At 39.6% G+C, this 16,158-nt stretch overlaps 1 protein-coding gene across 8 annotated transcripts in view; it reads left to right on the forward strand.

Moving 5' to 3' along the window:
- Window positions 1-16,158, forward strand: part of Epg5 (ectopic P-granules 5 autophagy tethering factor) — a 100,765-nt gene that overhangs the window by 9,807 nt on the left and 74,800 nt on the right. For all 8 annotated transcript variants that reach the window (XR_012447040.1, XR_012447041.1, XM_074069891.1 and 5 more), the window contains exons 2-9: window positions 1,961-2,905; window positions 4,242-4,485; window positions 5,619-5,755; window positions 8,540-8,647; window positions 9,553-9,626; window positions 11,437-11,542; window positions 14,777-14,891; window positions 15,276-15,426. Coding sequence is in view for 6 of the 8 variants with exons in the window: in XM_074069891.1 (XP_073925992.1) it covers window positions 1,961-2,905; window positions 4,242-4,485; window positions 5,619-5,755; window positions 8,540-8,647; window positions 9,553-9,626; window positions 11,437-11,542; window positions 14,777-14,891; window positions 15,276-15,426 (1,880 nt within the window). In the remaining 2 variants the exon portion in view is untranslated. The remainder of the gene's footprint in view (window positions 1-1,960; window positions 2,906-4,241; window positions 4,486-5,618; window positions 5,756-8,539; window positions 8,648-9,552; window positions 9,627-11,436; window positions 11,543-14,776; window positions 14,892-15,275; window positions 15,427-16,158) is intronic.

Consider the following 16,158-nt stretch of genomic DNA (forward strand, 5'->3'; position numbering starts at 1 on the left):
TTTAAGATAGATAACAGGTGTGCACCACTTGACAGAATTTAAAACCCTAGATATTTTTTATCAGTTAAGGGGGCAGTGTCAGTGACCCCAAATAACCCCTATTTTTAATGTTTAATTGTATCTTATATATAATAGTGTTTACCCAACCAAGACAAGACAAATAGATATAGTCCAGGTTTAAGCAGTAGAACTGCTCAAATGGCAGTCCTTTCCCATCCAAATGGTATTGATCATCAATAACAGAAATGCAAAAAGTCCTATTGACCATTTTTATAAGTAAGAGGTTCAGCCGTAATGCATCTTAGATAAAGGAGAATATTAGCTGGTCATTTTATATTTTCCAAACTTTCACACTTTTAACTCTGAAAGCATTCGTACAATATTTAGATATAGTTTAAATATATACCCCACATATCTTTAGTCACAGACACATATAAGGCCCTAACTTTATTAGAATTACTTTAGGTAACAGTTATTTAACCACAATTATGAGATCATCTAGAGGACTAGACATAAATGGACTCTTGAAAAATTTTTATTTAGCTACTACTTAGTTTTTTCTGTAGTAAAAACCCTGGCAAAAATCAACAGAAAACACAAGTAAATATTCATCAGGACTAAGTGTAGAGTTAGGAAACCTGATGGCTGAGATGTCGATGAGGGATCACATCCCAGATTGCTGACATTAATAGATGGCTCTTGACAAACAGCAGGGTCCTACTGACCTATAGTCAATGGAGCTGCCCCAAACTAACAGGCCCAGTTTGTCCCTCCAAGGCCAAAAAATTTTCTCCACCTACCATGTGGAAGGAGTTGATGATGCATAGCCCAGTGTCTCGGGGTTAATGGCACATAACCCAGTTTTTCAGGTTTAACTATCTCCATATCTGTAGACCCCAATAAAGGTTTGAGGTCCCACCATCCCATCCGGAGGGTATACTTTTGTTTTTATATAAGTAAATTTGTCCCAACCCATATATCAGTGTAGCAGGATGCTCTGTGCTCAGCTGCTCATTGTGTCCTGATAATTTTTTTTCCTGTTTGTCTTAGTAAAATTTTTTTTAAACAACCTGTAGCATCAAAAATATTTGGTAGCTATCTTGACAAAACAAAACCTTTCCTTTAAGTCAGAACTATATTTTTAAGATAGCTTGTTGTTATGAACTTAGAGAATTAGGTTCTAGTTTAACATCAGTACATTACAGCAGTGGGAAATGTGCTAATACAATCATGCTATTCTAATAGTGATTTTCTGACCCCTCCTTCTCCCCCCCTTTTTTATGATGCTGGGGATTGAGTCCAGGGTCTCACACATGTTAGGCAAGCACTGTCTGCTGAGCTTTATCTCCAGCCTTTAATGACAGTTTTCTGTTTTTCTCATTCCTCCTATGTTTAATAATTGGAATTTTTCTGTTTGGAAGGGTTGTCACTTCTCACCCACTTTATTTATATATTTAGTCATTCAGGGGATTATTTATGTCAGTTCAGGCTCATGGATATTTGTTTTATTCTGTAGATTCTTATCTAATCCTGTAGTTCCTTGTTTTGGTGCTTCAGTTGTTCAGTGTCTTCTGCTTGAGTTTAGAGTGAACATGTTTGTTGAGATGAAGCCAACCCTGTGTTGCCGTAGAGTAGTTGGAGACTATTCTGCTTTACTTAACCTCTAACCTCTAACAGAATGGTGGATGAGCCAGTTAAACCTTTCTTCTTCCATTTTTGGATCATAATTTGCTGCTTATTGTGATGTTTTTTTTATTTTAGGATTAGACTAGTGAATTTCCAAATTCAACATACTCAAGATTGGATAAAGAAAATATAAAACACATTGTTTATGAAGCGAATTTAGATTCTGTTTGTTAAATGGTAAAATTTAGATTTTATATATGGCTTAAAAAATCCCTCAGGTTGAAAGCATCTGTTATTGTTATAAATTATTTCACATTATAAATCATGTTTTTAGGAGAAAAAGAAACATGAAACTCCTCGGATGGAAGAGGCTGATGAAGTCTCCCCTCCAAAAACCTCCAGAGAGCAGGAGATCCCTTCTTCAGTTTGTGAATTCAGAGGTGATCATCTGAAGGTGTTAACCGATTCCCAGCTCCAGAGCGATGCCAGTGGACAGAACGAAAGTGAAATGTTTGATGTACCACTTTCCTCCTTGACTATAGATGATGAAGGGTCCCTGACATATAACACAGAGCCCCTAAAAGAAAGGGAAGAAGTTAGAGCTTGTGTGGGAGATGATGCAGTCAAGCTGAAGGTGGACTCTGGAGACAATGTTGAAACTAAAGTGGAACCCCCTGAGAACTTTACAGAAGCTGAGGGAAATGCACTGTTACAGTGTGGACCTTCAGAAAGCACACTGCAATTTGCTTTTTCCTACCCTCAGCAGGAAATAGACAATTCTCAAGTCAGAGAAACTCAGAATAGGAAAGAAGACAAACAAGCCCTGGGTTGTTCCTCAGAGGTGCTTCAAAACGTTGGCTTGCAGAGTTCTTATGAAGCCAAAGAAGTTTCTCAGTCACCGAGAGTGAAGAGACTGTATCCTCAGTTGCCAGCTGAAATCGCTGGAGAAGTACCAACTTTGGTAGCAGTGAAACCCTTGTTGTGTAATGAGCGACTCTACCCAGAAATCCCATCTCAACCAGATCTAGTACCATTTACTAAAGAACAGCTAAAAATCTTAGAGCCTGGTTCATGGCTGGAGAATGTTGAGTCATATTTAGAAGAATTTGACAGCATGGCTCACCAGGACAGGCATGAGTTTTATGAGTTGCTTTTGAACTACTCACGGTGTAGGAAGCAGTTGCTGCTGGCTGAAGCTGAGCTGCTTACTCTGACATCTGATTGCCAAAATGCTAAAAGTCGACTGTGGCACTTTAAGGAAGAGCAAACATCTGTACAGGTATTTCGACCAGTGTCTGTAAAACTTTGAAGAACCTGAGGAATTTGCAGAGGAGCTGCTATTCCTGTGATGCTGTCCAGGCCTGCAGTTCCTTATACCCACACTGACTCTGGTTTCTCCCACAGTAGGACAGTGCGGAGATCACAAGGTCACATGCGTATGGGACCAGGCATGTGATCTGAGGGAGTGAGTCAGTCTGTGTAGGACAGTGATTAGTGGGGAAGCGCATGCCTAGTCTAGAGGGGTCAGCCCCTCTTAACTTCTGGCTGCTTATTTCTGTGTGGTTGTGATGGGCCAGGATTGCCACATTTTAAGATTTTCTAAGAGAAGCTGGAAATCTCTGTGAGAGATCCTAATTGATGATGTTAGCAACTGATTACATACACACACACACATACACACACACACACACACATAGACATGCATACACACAGACATACACACATAAACACATATGCACATAGACACACATACACACTCAGACACACACATAACACCACACACACATACACATGCAGACACACACACAGGCGTTAGCTCATGTCTCCAGGTCAAATTCAGCCCATGGACCATTAGTTTGAGACACTGGGCGTGATGCCACAAACATCCAGTGGGCAGAGAGTGTCTAGATTGAGAGGAGATGAAACAGGGAAGTCCATTAGATGGACTGTGGAGGCCAAGGTGACCGTAAGCCCATTTCATAGTGGCATGGGGGGATGGCAAGAAAGAGAAGGCCACTCTTGACCAGGTTGGCATCGAAGGGGAGCTGGAGGAGATACTGGGAGAAACGTGATTTTCTGATTCCCAGCCCTCATTTATTGGGAACCTTGTGATCTCTGTGTAGATGGGAAGGAGTCTGTGGAGAGGAAAACATTTGGAAATACTGAAAAAGCAAGGTTAGAATAAGGAATACAGCTGAGGAGTTAGTATTGGAAAGGAGAGGGGTTTCTTTTGAGCAGAACCACAAAGAACAATGAGGGTAGATCCAGAGATATTTTTAAGTACCATGAAGTTGAGAGACTATCACATTGGTCTCAGTAGTCATAAAATAGAAGGTAGGATGACCAATGTGAAATGAAAATCTTAGGGACAAATTCTGTTGTTTTCTTGCATCTTTTCCCATCGACTTCTTAGGGTTATTCTTCCTTTCTCTGAACTCATGATTGGCATTAGACTCTTTGGCATATGTTCATTTATTCACTGGTATTATTTTCTACATAGTAGTACTGTATTCTTACCATGATACTGAAAGCTATGTATTTTATACCTGCTGCCTGATTGCTTTAAATGCAAAGAGTAACTGGTTTGATTATTTTACCCTTTTATCCACTGGTAGGGTATCTGTGCAGATCAAGTGAAAGTTTATGGCTGTCATCGTTACCAGAGAGTAGAGATGAATGAAAATGCACTGGGGGAACTGAAGAAGCTATTTGATGCCAAATCTGAGCACCTTCATCAGACTCTGGCCCTTCATTCTTATACTTCTGTGCTCTCGAGGCTGCAAGTGGAGTCTTATATCTATGCATTGCTCAATAGCTCAGCTGTTCTGAGGTCTTTAGCAATTCATCAGCAAGGCCAAGGTGTGTGAGTAATGAAGGTCTCCCTCTTTCTTATATTCGAAAGTGGACAAAAGAAAAGTATGACTGGTTGAATTGACTGGATACTAGTTGGTCTTATAAGGTATTATATGTATATGTAATTTTTTCTTGCCTCCCCCAATGTAGAACTGAGATCTGCCTTAGTGGCATTTCTTGGGAACAGAGTTATGCCTTCCTTCCCCATGGTTGTCATTCTCTGTTTCTCTAGGATGCCAAAAAGCTTGCTTTCTGTCAGTAATGTCCCTTCCTGTGCTAGTTTATGTGCTCATTACCAAGTGGAGTTCAAATAGAGTTTGATTCCAAAACTAAATTTTTCTGTCCTCTATCTCTTGCACATTATTTTTGCTTGTCCAGTTTGTTTGGCTGTGTTTAATTTTTAAATGAGGATCTATAATGTTTTGAACTTATCATCTTAATTTGGATTTTAAGAAGCTAGCCTTTACTGCATGATATATTGATGTACTTATTTAATTATGCCGTCTTTATTTTTGGGATCGAGATTAGGATCCTCTAAAACTGAAAAGTTTTCTCCTCTCCTCCTCCAAACCTTCTTTCTTTCTTTCTTTTTTTGGTGGTTCTGGGGTTTGAACTCAGGGCCACCTTGAGCCACTCCGCCAGCCCTTTTTTGTGAAGGACTTTTTTGAGAGAGAGTCTCATGAACTATTGCCTGGGCTGGATTTGAACCGAGATCCTCCTGATCTTTGCCTCCTGCGTAGCTAGGATTACAGGGGTGAGCCACCTGTGCTTGCCTCCATCTTGCTTTCTTAAGTAGTCAGAGAGCTGGGGATAGGTCAGAGGCTAGCTTTTAGGTAAAAACATAATAAACTGTGATAAAGTTGAGTTTCCCTTGCTTTGAAATATTGATCTGCTTAATAGAAATTCAAATCTCTGTGCTGGGGATTGAATTCAGGGTTTGTGCATGCTAAGCAAACTCTACCACTGAGCTGGACCCCCAGCCCATAATTCGGATTTCTTGAAGGAACATTTATATTTGTATTTTTATTTGAGCTAAACATTTAAAGTATTTTGGTTGTTTGTTTTAAGTGAAGACACTAAACATTCCTTCCAAAGCACCATTTATGTGGGACTCATTTAATCCTCTCTTTACTTTATAGTTTCTAAAGTGGCAGAAAGCATTCCCTCTGATCTGTGTCAGTTGAAGGAGTGCATTAGTGTCTTGTTCATGTTCACAAGGAGAGTGAATGAAGATACTCAGTTCCATGATGATATTCTTCTGTGGCTGCAGAAATTGGTAAGGGACAGATACACAATAATTTTTTTTTTATTGCCTGAACAATTTAAGAATTAACTCTTATTTCATCCTATTTTTTCTTAGCTTCTTAAAGCAATTCATTTAGTGAGTTAATGACTTTTCTTTGATTATGACACATGGTAATGTTATTTATCTAGTGATTACTGAGCACAGGTGTTTTTATTTTTGTAAATTATGTTAAATGGACTCTGACTTTTAGCTCAGAGTTGAACTCAGAAAGACATGGAAGTGAGGGAAAAGAAGAAAGGTGTCAATATTTGCAAAATTTGGGAATGATGTTAAGTGTTACTGAGGGAATGGGTATTTTTTTATTGGTTCTATTTCCCACTAAGGTTCATACTAGAGTTTTTGTTCTTTTGACGCAGTCTCACTGTGTAGCTCAGGCTGGCCTTGAACTCTGTATCTAGCCCAGGCTGGCCTTGAACTTGTGATCCTCCTGCTTGTACCTCCCTGAGTGCTAATAATTTACCTTTTTTCCTGTGGTGATTGAAGCAAGGACCTTGTACTGACTTAAATCTTCACCCCTAGAGTTCTTAAATATGGGGCTGATATTCTAAGCATATTTATTTGAATTTTTATTTTTATTTATTTATTTATTTTATTTAATTTTATTTTATTCATATGTGCATACATTGTTTGGGTCATTTCTCCCCCCTTCTTCCCCCCGCCCCCTTCCTTACCTCCCTCCTCCCTTACCCCCCCTTACCCCTCGCTACCAGGCAGAAACTATTCTGCCCTTATCTCTAATTTTGTTAAAGAGAGAATATAAGCAATAATAGGAAGGACCAAGGGTTTTTGCTAGTTGAGATAAAGATAGCTATATGGGGAGTTCACATGCATTGATTTCCTGTACATGTGTGTTACCTTCTAAGTTAATTCTTCTCGAACTAACCTTTTCTCTAGTTCCTGGTCCCCTTCTCCTATTGGCCTCAGTTGCTTTAAAGTATTGGCTTTACAATAAAGGAAATGCAAATTAAAACCACGCTAAGATTCCACCTCACCCCTGTTAGAATAGCCATCATCAGCAACACCACCAACAACAGGTGTTGGCGAGGATGCGGGGGAAAAAGGAACCCTCTTACACTGTTGGTGGGAATGTAGACTAGTACAACCACTCTGGAAAAATATTTGGAGGCTACTTAAAAAGCTAGACATTGATCTACCATTTGATCCAGCAATACCACTCTTGGGGATATACCCAAAAGACTGTGACACAGTTTACTCCAGAGGCACCTGCACACCCATGTTTATTGCGGCACTATTCACAATAGTCAAGTTATGGAAACAGCCAAGATGCCCCACCACTGACGAATGGATTAAGAAAATGTGGTATCTATACACAATGGAATTTTATGCAGCCATGAAGAAAAAGAAATGTTATCATTCACTGGTAAATGGATGGAATTGGAGAACATCATTCTGAGTGAGGTTAGCTTGGCCCATAAGACCAAAAATCGTATGTTCTCCCTCATATGTGGACATTAGATCAAGGCCAAACACAACAAGGAGATTGGACTATGAGCACATGATAAAATCGAGAGCACACAGGAAGGGGTGAGGATAGGTAGGACACCTAAAAACTAGCTAGCATTTGTTGCCCTTAACGCAGAGAAACTAAAGCAGATATCTTAAAAGCAACTGAGGCCAATAGAAAAAGGGGAAACAGGTACTAGAGAAAAGGTTAGATCAGAAAGAATTCACCTAGAAGGTAACACCCATGCACAGGAAATCAATGTGAGTCAATGCCCTGTATAGCTATCCTTATCTCAACCAGCAAAATCCCTTGTCCCTTCCTGTTATTGCTTATACTCTCTCTATAACAAAATTAGAAATAAGGGCAAAATAGTTTCTGCTGGGTATTGAGGGGGGAGGAGAGGGAGGGGGCGGAGTGGGTGGTAAGGGAGGGAGTGGGGGCAGGGGGGAGAAATGACCCAAGCCTTGTATGCACATATGAAAAATAAAATTAAAAAAAAAAAAAGTATTGGCTTTAGTGTCTCTGTGTTGAGGGCAACAAATACTATCTAGTTTTTTGGGTGTCTTACCTATCCTCATACCTTCTTTGTGTGTTCTTGCTTTATCATGTGATCAAAGTCCAATTCCCTTGTTGTGTTTGCCCTTGATCTAATATCCACATATGAGGGAGAACATATGATTTCTGGTCTTTTGGGCCAGGCTAACCTCACTCAGAATGATGTTCTCTAGTTCCATCCCTTTACCTGCGAATGATAACATTCATTCTTCTTCATGGCTGCATAAAATTCCATTGTGTATACATATCACATTTTCTTAATCCATTTGTCAGTAGTGGGGCATCTTGGTGGTTTCCATAACTTGGCTATTGTGAATAGCACTGCAATAAACATGGGTGTGCAGGTGCCTCTGGAGTAACCTGTGTCACATTCTTTTGGGTATATCTCTAAGAGTGGGATTGCTGGATCATATGGTAGATCAATGTTTAGATTTTTAAGTAGCCTCCAGATTTTTTTCCAGAGTGGTTGTTGGATTTTTAAAACTATTACAACTGAGATTGTATTAAATTACTTGACATCTATTCCAATGTGGTTAGTGTGTTTTTGTCATAGTGTTTATAGATTGATTGGCCTCTGTGTACCTCTGTGATAGAAACTCAACCAGTCAATAGTATTTATCTGGTTACTCTTGAAAGATTACATGTACTTAAACATCAGATAAATGGCTTGGCTAGATTGTTATATAAATTCTTTTTCTTTGAAAATCTGAACCCATGAACCCTTTGTTGTACAGGTGTCAGTGTTACAAAGAGTCGGCTGTCCTGGAGATCACCTCTTTCTCCTAAACCATATTCTTCGATGCCCAGCTGGTGTGAGTAAGTGGGCTGTCTCTTTCATCCAGGTAAGATGTGTGGCCTTCTGATTCCACAAAGAGAGGGGTAAAGAGTTTTATTGGACTTTTTTTTCTGAACAAACTGCTTAAAATAAGTTACTTAAAAATACTGGTACTTAAGATAAAATTCTTAAAATAGATCTAGTATATACTTGTAGGAGGTGTTATGCCAAAACTTCTTAGGCTACCCACAGTTGATGAAATTAGGAAGTTATGATAGACTTGTAAAAGTTCACTTATAGTCTGGCTTGGTAGATTCAGTAGTATTTAATTCTGTAGCATTTATGTGTAGGAAGGCTTTCTAGGATGATTTTTTTCCTGTAGTACTCAACATGACTTCCTAAAGTAATCCATCTCATGTCACAGATGTTACAGGTAAAACAGAAGCCACCAGCATACTAGCAGAGATCTTGGGCCTATGTGGTCAACTCGAATAGACTTCAAAGTTGATCATATGGTTTGTAGTTTCTCCTCTCTGATGTTTCCTGTGGGTCTTTTTATTACTCATAGCAACTGCTGACATGGTAGGAGCCAATATGTATGCCATGTTCATCTTCACATTTCCTTTACTTTAGTATTTTTGGTGGCAAGAAGTGTGAATATTTTTAAAGAGAAGGAAGAATTTTTTTTTTGCTTTTGTTTTGTTTTTTTTTTTTGGATTGGAGTAGTAGTATGCTCCTTCATCTTATGTTGTCACAGGTGATTGATGTAAACTTCTCACGTACTTCTGATCTTGAGTATAGCAGAGGCAGTGCTGCCAGGTAACCACGAGCTGTGTCTTGCACTTGTGGATTAGGTGCCAGTTTCACCTTTGTTCTCTTAATAGCAATTTTATTGTTAGAGTGCTTGTGAACTAAAATTATGGACACTTGAATTGGTTTTCTACAGTGTGCCTTTTTCTTTTCTGATTTCAGATCAAAGTCCTGAATAACCCATCAGGGGTCTTTCATTTTATGCAGTCTCTTGCCCTGCTGATGTCTCCTGTCAAGTAAGTGTGGAAGAGCTTTGGGAAGTAGAAATTGAAATGCTTCTTTCTGTCAAAGGATTGGCTTTCTTGACTCCAGATCCAAAGGAGAATTGCTAACAGACATGTCAAGATTCTAGAGTTTAACATTGCAGATTTTCTTTGGGTTCGGTACTCCAAAGTGACCCTTTTAAGCTGCTTATCAACCCTTTTTTGGAGCCTCCTTTTTAGTATGTTTGTCTCTCTTATTGTATATATCATTGTGAAAGGTGCCACAGATAAAGAGATGATTTATTCCTTAGAAGTAAGAGATTTGGTGCTACAGGATAAAAAACCACAGAGATTTATGTACTGAATTGTGAGGCTTGGTTGCTGCAATAGAAATTTAGAGAATGAAGAGTTGAGTGGAATAGATGGTTGATGGTGGCTGATTTCATTGAGAGAGAAGGACTAGGGAGACCTGGAGTGGGGAGAAGATTGCAGTGTAGTTTGGAGTGGCTGCACAGAGATAGGCAGATCAGCTTAAATGGGGCAAAGGCGAGTGCAGGAGGTGGTAACAAAAGTGAATAACTAGGGAGAGTTAAAGGGTAGACAGTTTATGACTAAGGAATCTAGATTTGATATGGTCTGGCTTTTCTAGCACTGGAAGGTCTTTAAACAGATAAAGTTGTATTTATGGAAGATTTGGGTGGACTGAAGGCAGAAGAATATGTACTTCTGCTTAATTGAATGGTTACAAATGTCTGGCTCTCCTGGCTCTGGAACCCAAACCCAATATCAAGAGGGCACATCCTCAACTTGGGGAGAAGGCAGGGTCAGTGTATAGATGACCCCAAACTGTGTGTGTTACTGTCATCTGCTCTCAGGCCCTAGAATACTTGTCTACCTCTAAACCTGTTTCAGGGTCATGGTAGAGGACAGAGGAGGGGAACTTGTAGATCACCTTTCCCAGGTCAGGATTTAGTAGCTGACTGAATAAAGGGAAAGGAATGGGTCAGTGGTAACTCTAGACTGTGCAAGTCCAAATGACTGAGAAAGTTTTAGAAGCACTAACACACAGAAAACTCAGAAAGGAGAGTTGTTTTGTACAGAGGAAATTTGAGGTCATTGATGCATCCAGGTGGTCACATACAAGTGACACAAAATGATGGACACCTGCAGCTTAGGATTAGAGCTTGCCTGGTTGAAATGCAGCACTGTAGCTACAGAGCTAGAGGTGAGAGAAGGTTTTTGGTGAAAGGTAGAAATACGCCTTCTCAGAGAGGACTGAGAACTGGGTTGTGGTCTAAGAGAAGAGACTGTCTTGGTTAACCTACTCATCAGATCCAGTGAGTTGCTTGGGAAAAGGCCAGCTGACATGAGTTCTGGCTTCTCTCCCTTACCACATGCTTGCAGAGGTTGCTTCTTCACAGGGAGATATGATTTGACTCAGATGTTTTTGCCTTTGTATGTACTTTTTTGGCCCTAAACAAGTCTCTATCATGTGTGGATTGCCCTTTTGTATTCAGTAAGACACATTTCCTAAAGGCTTCTCCCCAGCAACACTCCTCAGCCTGTTTGAAGGAAGGCTTTATAACAACCATACTACATAGCTTCTACTGTGAACTGGTTGCTGTACTGGTCTAACTGCGTTTCCACAGTTACTCAGCATTACTAATTTGGAATGGTTATGCTTTCTATTCAGTTAGTGAGATTTTAGAATCCTTTATTTTCAGCCAGTTCTTCCTTCTTGTTTGCTGATTTAAACCATTCAAAGGTGCATTGATGATCTAGGATGTACTCAGGTGGGGCTTTCTATGTTTTTGTGATCAGAGTTTTTCCTGCCCTTCTTTAGAAATCGAGCAGAGTTTATGTGCCACATGAAGCCCAGTGAGTGGAAGCCATCCTCTTCTGGGCCTTCGTCTGGGACCTGGACACTAGTGGATGAGGGAGGAGAAGAGGTAACTTGCCATATCTGCATCGTTTCACTAATCATTTTGAACTGTTTTTATGTGCCAGGTGTGGTTCTGAGCACTTCCCCTATATTATCTCATTTAATTCTTCCAGCAGCCCCTTGAGGGGTACTGTTGTGATTCCCATTTAGAGAGAACGGGAAACTGAAGTGCAGAGGAGTGAAATAACTTGCTTCGAATCAGATGGTCATTAAATGTGAAGCCACTGGAGGCAGTGTGTTAGGCTGTCACCCTTCTTTAGGATATCATTCTATTCAGTTGGGAGAATCTGGAACCTAGAATTGAAATATAGCCATGGTATGTGAAATTTACATCAGGATTTTCTTTTATGTAGTAACAAGTTCCTGGGGGGGGTCTCACCTACAGAGTATCAAAGACCCTGAATAATTAAGAACTGGGGCTCACCAAGGTTCTACTTTAACGCTTAAGAATTTCTTACCTAGATCTTCTCATTTGAATGGGTAAAAGCTGGTTTTCTTTTTTTTTTTTTTTTTTTTTGGTGGTACTGGGGCTTGAACTCAGGGCCTTGCATTTGCTAGGCAGGTGCTCTACCACTTGAACCACTCCACCACCCCTGGTTTTCTATTTTTGTTGAGAATTTAATTATCAAAATACAGCTTCTCAAGATAACGCTTGCTAATTTTTTTTAAATTGCTATTTATTTATTTATTTATTTGCCATATAAATGGTTAGTGTATTTGTATGAAAATTTTTTCTCCAGCTCATTATGAGTGTTTTTTTCTGGTCCAAATCTTCATAAGATATTTTTATTTAGGATGTCCATTTACCAGATTTACAAAATCCCTCTCTGTTTAAGAAGTTGAAAGTAGGCAGTGGACAGTTCTTAGAATGACAGGCATGGAGTTGTAGGGTTTATGCCTATTTATTTCCCTAGGTACTCATTCAGAAATAGATGTCCCCTTCACAGAACTTCACAGTCATTTTACTCCTCCTGACACTTGCAGCAAGTAGAGAGGTGGTGGTAAATGATGTGGGTATACAGCACCTTTGCTAGAGCCTGATATACTTTCCTAAAGAGCTTCTCATGACCTGTAGAAATTGGTCCTTAAAAGATTATAATGGAGCAGTATTTTTTTCTAGAATGATATTTTTAAGAAAAAAGTCTTTTTTTTTTTTGGTAGATTAAGGACCCTGTATTGGTGGCTGGTTCTTGGTTAGCATTTACCAAATGTTGAGTGAATTCAAGAACTTAGGGAGCTGGGTACAGTGACACATTTCTATAAATCCAGCATTAGGGAAGCTGAGGCTGGAGGACCATGAGTTCTAGGCCAGCCTGGGCTACATAGTGAGACCCTTGGGCACTTTACAGTAAGCCTCACCCGGGCCTACAGCCTGACATCCAGATGTTTCTGAGCCTGCCTGGTGATTTTTATGTTCACTCAGAGTTAAGAACTACTACTCTAATTGAAGTTTTGACGTTCTTATTTGTTACCCATTTCGAATATTATATTAATCTATTTTGCATAACTGTAACAAAATACTCAAGGCAAGTAGCTTTATATAAAGAAGAGGTTTAATTGGATTATAGTTTTGGAGAAAATCCAAACGGCATGGCACGGCCTTGGCAAGGGCCACATGGTAGATCACAAGTCAAAATAGGAAGCCAGCCTAGTGCCTGTGGCTCATGCCTGTAATCCTAGCTACTTAGGAGGCAGAGATCAGAAGGATTGATGTTCAAAGCCAGCCTGGGCAAATAGTGCCTGAGACCCTATCTTGAAAAAAAACCTTCACCAAAAAGGGCTGGTGGTGTGGCTCAAGGTGTAGGTTCTGAGTTCCAATCCTAGCACTGCAAAAACAAAACAAAAACCCAGGAAGCCAGAGAGCTGGATGAGGACAGAGTTGCCCTTTTTAAAGCAACCTTCTTGTGAGAAATACTAAGGGGTCCATAAGAACTTTTTTTTTTTTTTTTCAGTATTGGGGTTTGAACTTAGAGCCTACACTTTGAGACACTCCACCAGCTCTTTTTTGTGATGGGTTTTTTGAGAGAGGGTCTTGAGAGCTGTTTTCTCAGGCTGGCTTTGAATTGCGCTCCTCCTGCTCTCTGTTTCCTGAGTAGCTAGGATTATAGGTGTGAGCCACTGGCACCCAGCAAGAACTTTCTTAATTCCTTCCAAGGGTATTTTCTCCATGGCTTAAGGATCTCCCACTAGGCCCCACCTTTTAAAGGTTCCACACTATCTCCCCACATTGCTAGCCTCAGAACCAAGTTCCCAACACAGGAATCGCAGGGGAAAAATTGCATATGAACCTAGCAGACACATCAAAGGATTAAAATGAGTGGCTTGAGAAGATTATGAATGAATTGCATTTGTCCTTTGTTGAAATTGAAGTGATACATTCTTCAAGTTCTCAGGATCTTTTTACATCCTTTCACTTTGAATGTAGTATATCTTAGGACACAGGTCAGCTTGGTTTCTAAGGTGAATTTAGCATTCTGTATCAAACATAAAGACCCCAATGATACTGCCTATATGATCTCTGTGTGTGACCACTGTTACATTTTCCTGCCCTCAGCAGCACTAATTGATAGTTGAACTTGAGTCTTCTGTAGACACATGCTAACTGCTTCAACAAAAGTTTGTTGAGCACTGTAGTGGACCTTTATTTTAGGGGAAGAAAATTTTACCTAATGTAAGTACTGTGTACTCATGTATGTAAATGCAAAAATGATACCTGTTGAAACTATTCCAAGAATTGGTAGGAGGGGGATAAAGAAGAATGATGGAGGAGGTGAATTCAAGTATGATATATTTGATACATTGTAAGAACTTTTGTAAATGTCACTATGTACCTTTCACCCAGCACTACAATTAAAAAAATTTTACCTAAAACAACTTAGTACCTGGGTGTGTTTAATTGATGTTATCAAAGTACTGTGATATATATATAGTAAGGTCCCCAGTCTAGGGAAGTTTTTTCCTTTTTTTAATCTTTGGGATGGAAATTGAGTGAGAGCTGTTTCAGCCCTTGGAGAAAGGACACAACCCAGATACATATAAAATTACTCTGCATTTTGCAAGGATTTATGGGCTATCTGAGAAACTGAGGCTATAAATCTTTGTTTTTAAGGAAAAGTTCACGTGGACCAATGAAGATTCCACATGTGTATCACTGAGAGCGGGGATAATTTAGCTTCTATAACTTCAGACCCAAGTGTGTTCTGATCCAATCAGCTAACACATCTTGGCATCTTTCCTTTAGGATGAAGACCCTGAGACCAGTTGGATTCTCCTTAATGAAGATGATTTGGTCATCCTTTTGTCACAGTTTCCATTTCATGAACTCTTTCAACATCTTCTTGGGTTTAAAGCGAAAGGTAGCCCAATTTCTTTTGTCATCCATCAGATGTGGTAGTGGCAAGCTCCACATAGGAAGCATAGTATCCTGCTTCTTGGTGACTCATGATACTGGTTTTCCTGTGCTATTTATTCTGGATTTCCTTTCTTTTGTGCTGGTAATTTCCCACTCAGTGCTTAAATGTGAGAAGGCTGACTAGCTTACATGTTGCCTGGCTTAAAAATACTTTTAAATTTTGCACTTTCACTCGTTTCCTATTTCATGTTGGCATAGGAGCCAGAATAATGGGATTATTAATTCCCTCCATCCTGGTTTCGTTTCCCACTAAGGTATTTATACCTATATCCTTCACCATTTTCTCATAGTAATTATAATTTTATGTTTTTATCTGATTAACTTATAGGTGATTATTTTCCTGAAACAACAAGACCTCAAGAGATGATGAAAATTTTCGCCTTTGCCAACTCATTAGTGGAGCTTCTGGCTGTGGGATTAGAAACCTTTAACAGAGCCCGTTATAGGCAGTTTGTGAAGCGAATTGGTTACATGATCAGGTAATACTGCTGTTGGTTCATCCCTGTCTGTGTGCTCCCACTATGCTCATACACAGATGCTGTGTAAATGGGATGATGGGCATTTTATATTTCAAGTCTTATTGTTCTTAAAAGATTTTTTTCTTCCACCTACCAAATGGAAATTTTATAAATGCTTCCAAAGTATTTGGCTAATTATCCCAAATTCAGCAGTTTGCTAGGTACTTGTTCTTGGAATCCTGGTCCTCCAAGCTGCTGCTGAGTTGAAGTCTGGGCCAGAGAGAAGGGTCAAGAGAAATGGTGGGCTCTTTCTGCTTCCTTTGCTCTCCCTTGTGTACCTCCTAGATTGGAATTGTCACTTCACTGAGCTATGGAAAGTTGGCAGTAGTTTTTAATGTCGTTGTTTCCCTGTTTTTTCTCTCACCTATTCTTTTTTTTTTTTTAATTATTCACATGTGCATACATTGTTTGGGTCATTTCTCCCCCCTGCCCCCTTCCCCCACCCTTTCCCCCCTCCCCCCTCACTTCCAGGCAGAACCTGTTCTGCCCTTATCTCTAATTTTGTTGAAGAAAAGATATAAGCATCATAAGGAATACAAAGTGTTTTTGCTAGTTAAGGATAGCTATACAGAAATATTCCTTGCATTGCTTCCATGTACAAATGTGTTACAACCCAAGTTGATTCATCTCTAACTGATCTTTATACCGGTTCCTGATCCCCTTCTCATGTTTAACCTCTGTCTCTTTAAGGTT

Source organism: Castor canadensis, chromosome 4 (assembly GCF_047511655.1).
Source record: "Castor canadensis chromosome 4, mCasCan1.hap1v2, whole genome shotgun sequence".
NCBI lineage: Eukaryota > Metazoa > Chordata > Mammalia > Rodentia > Castoridae > Castor > Castor canadensis.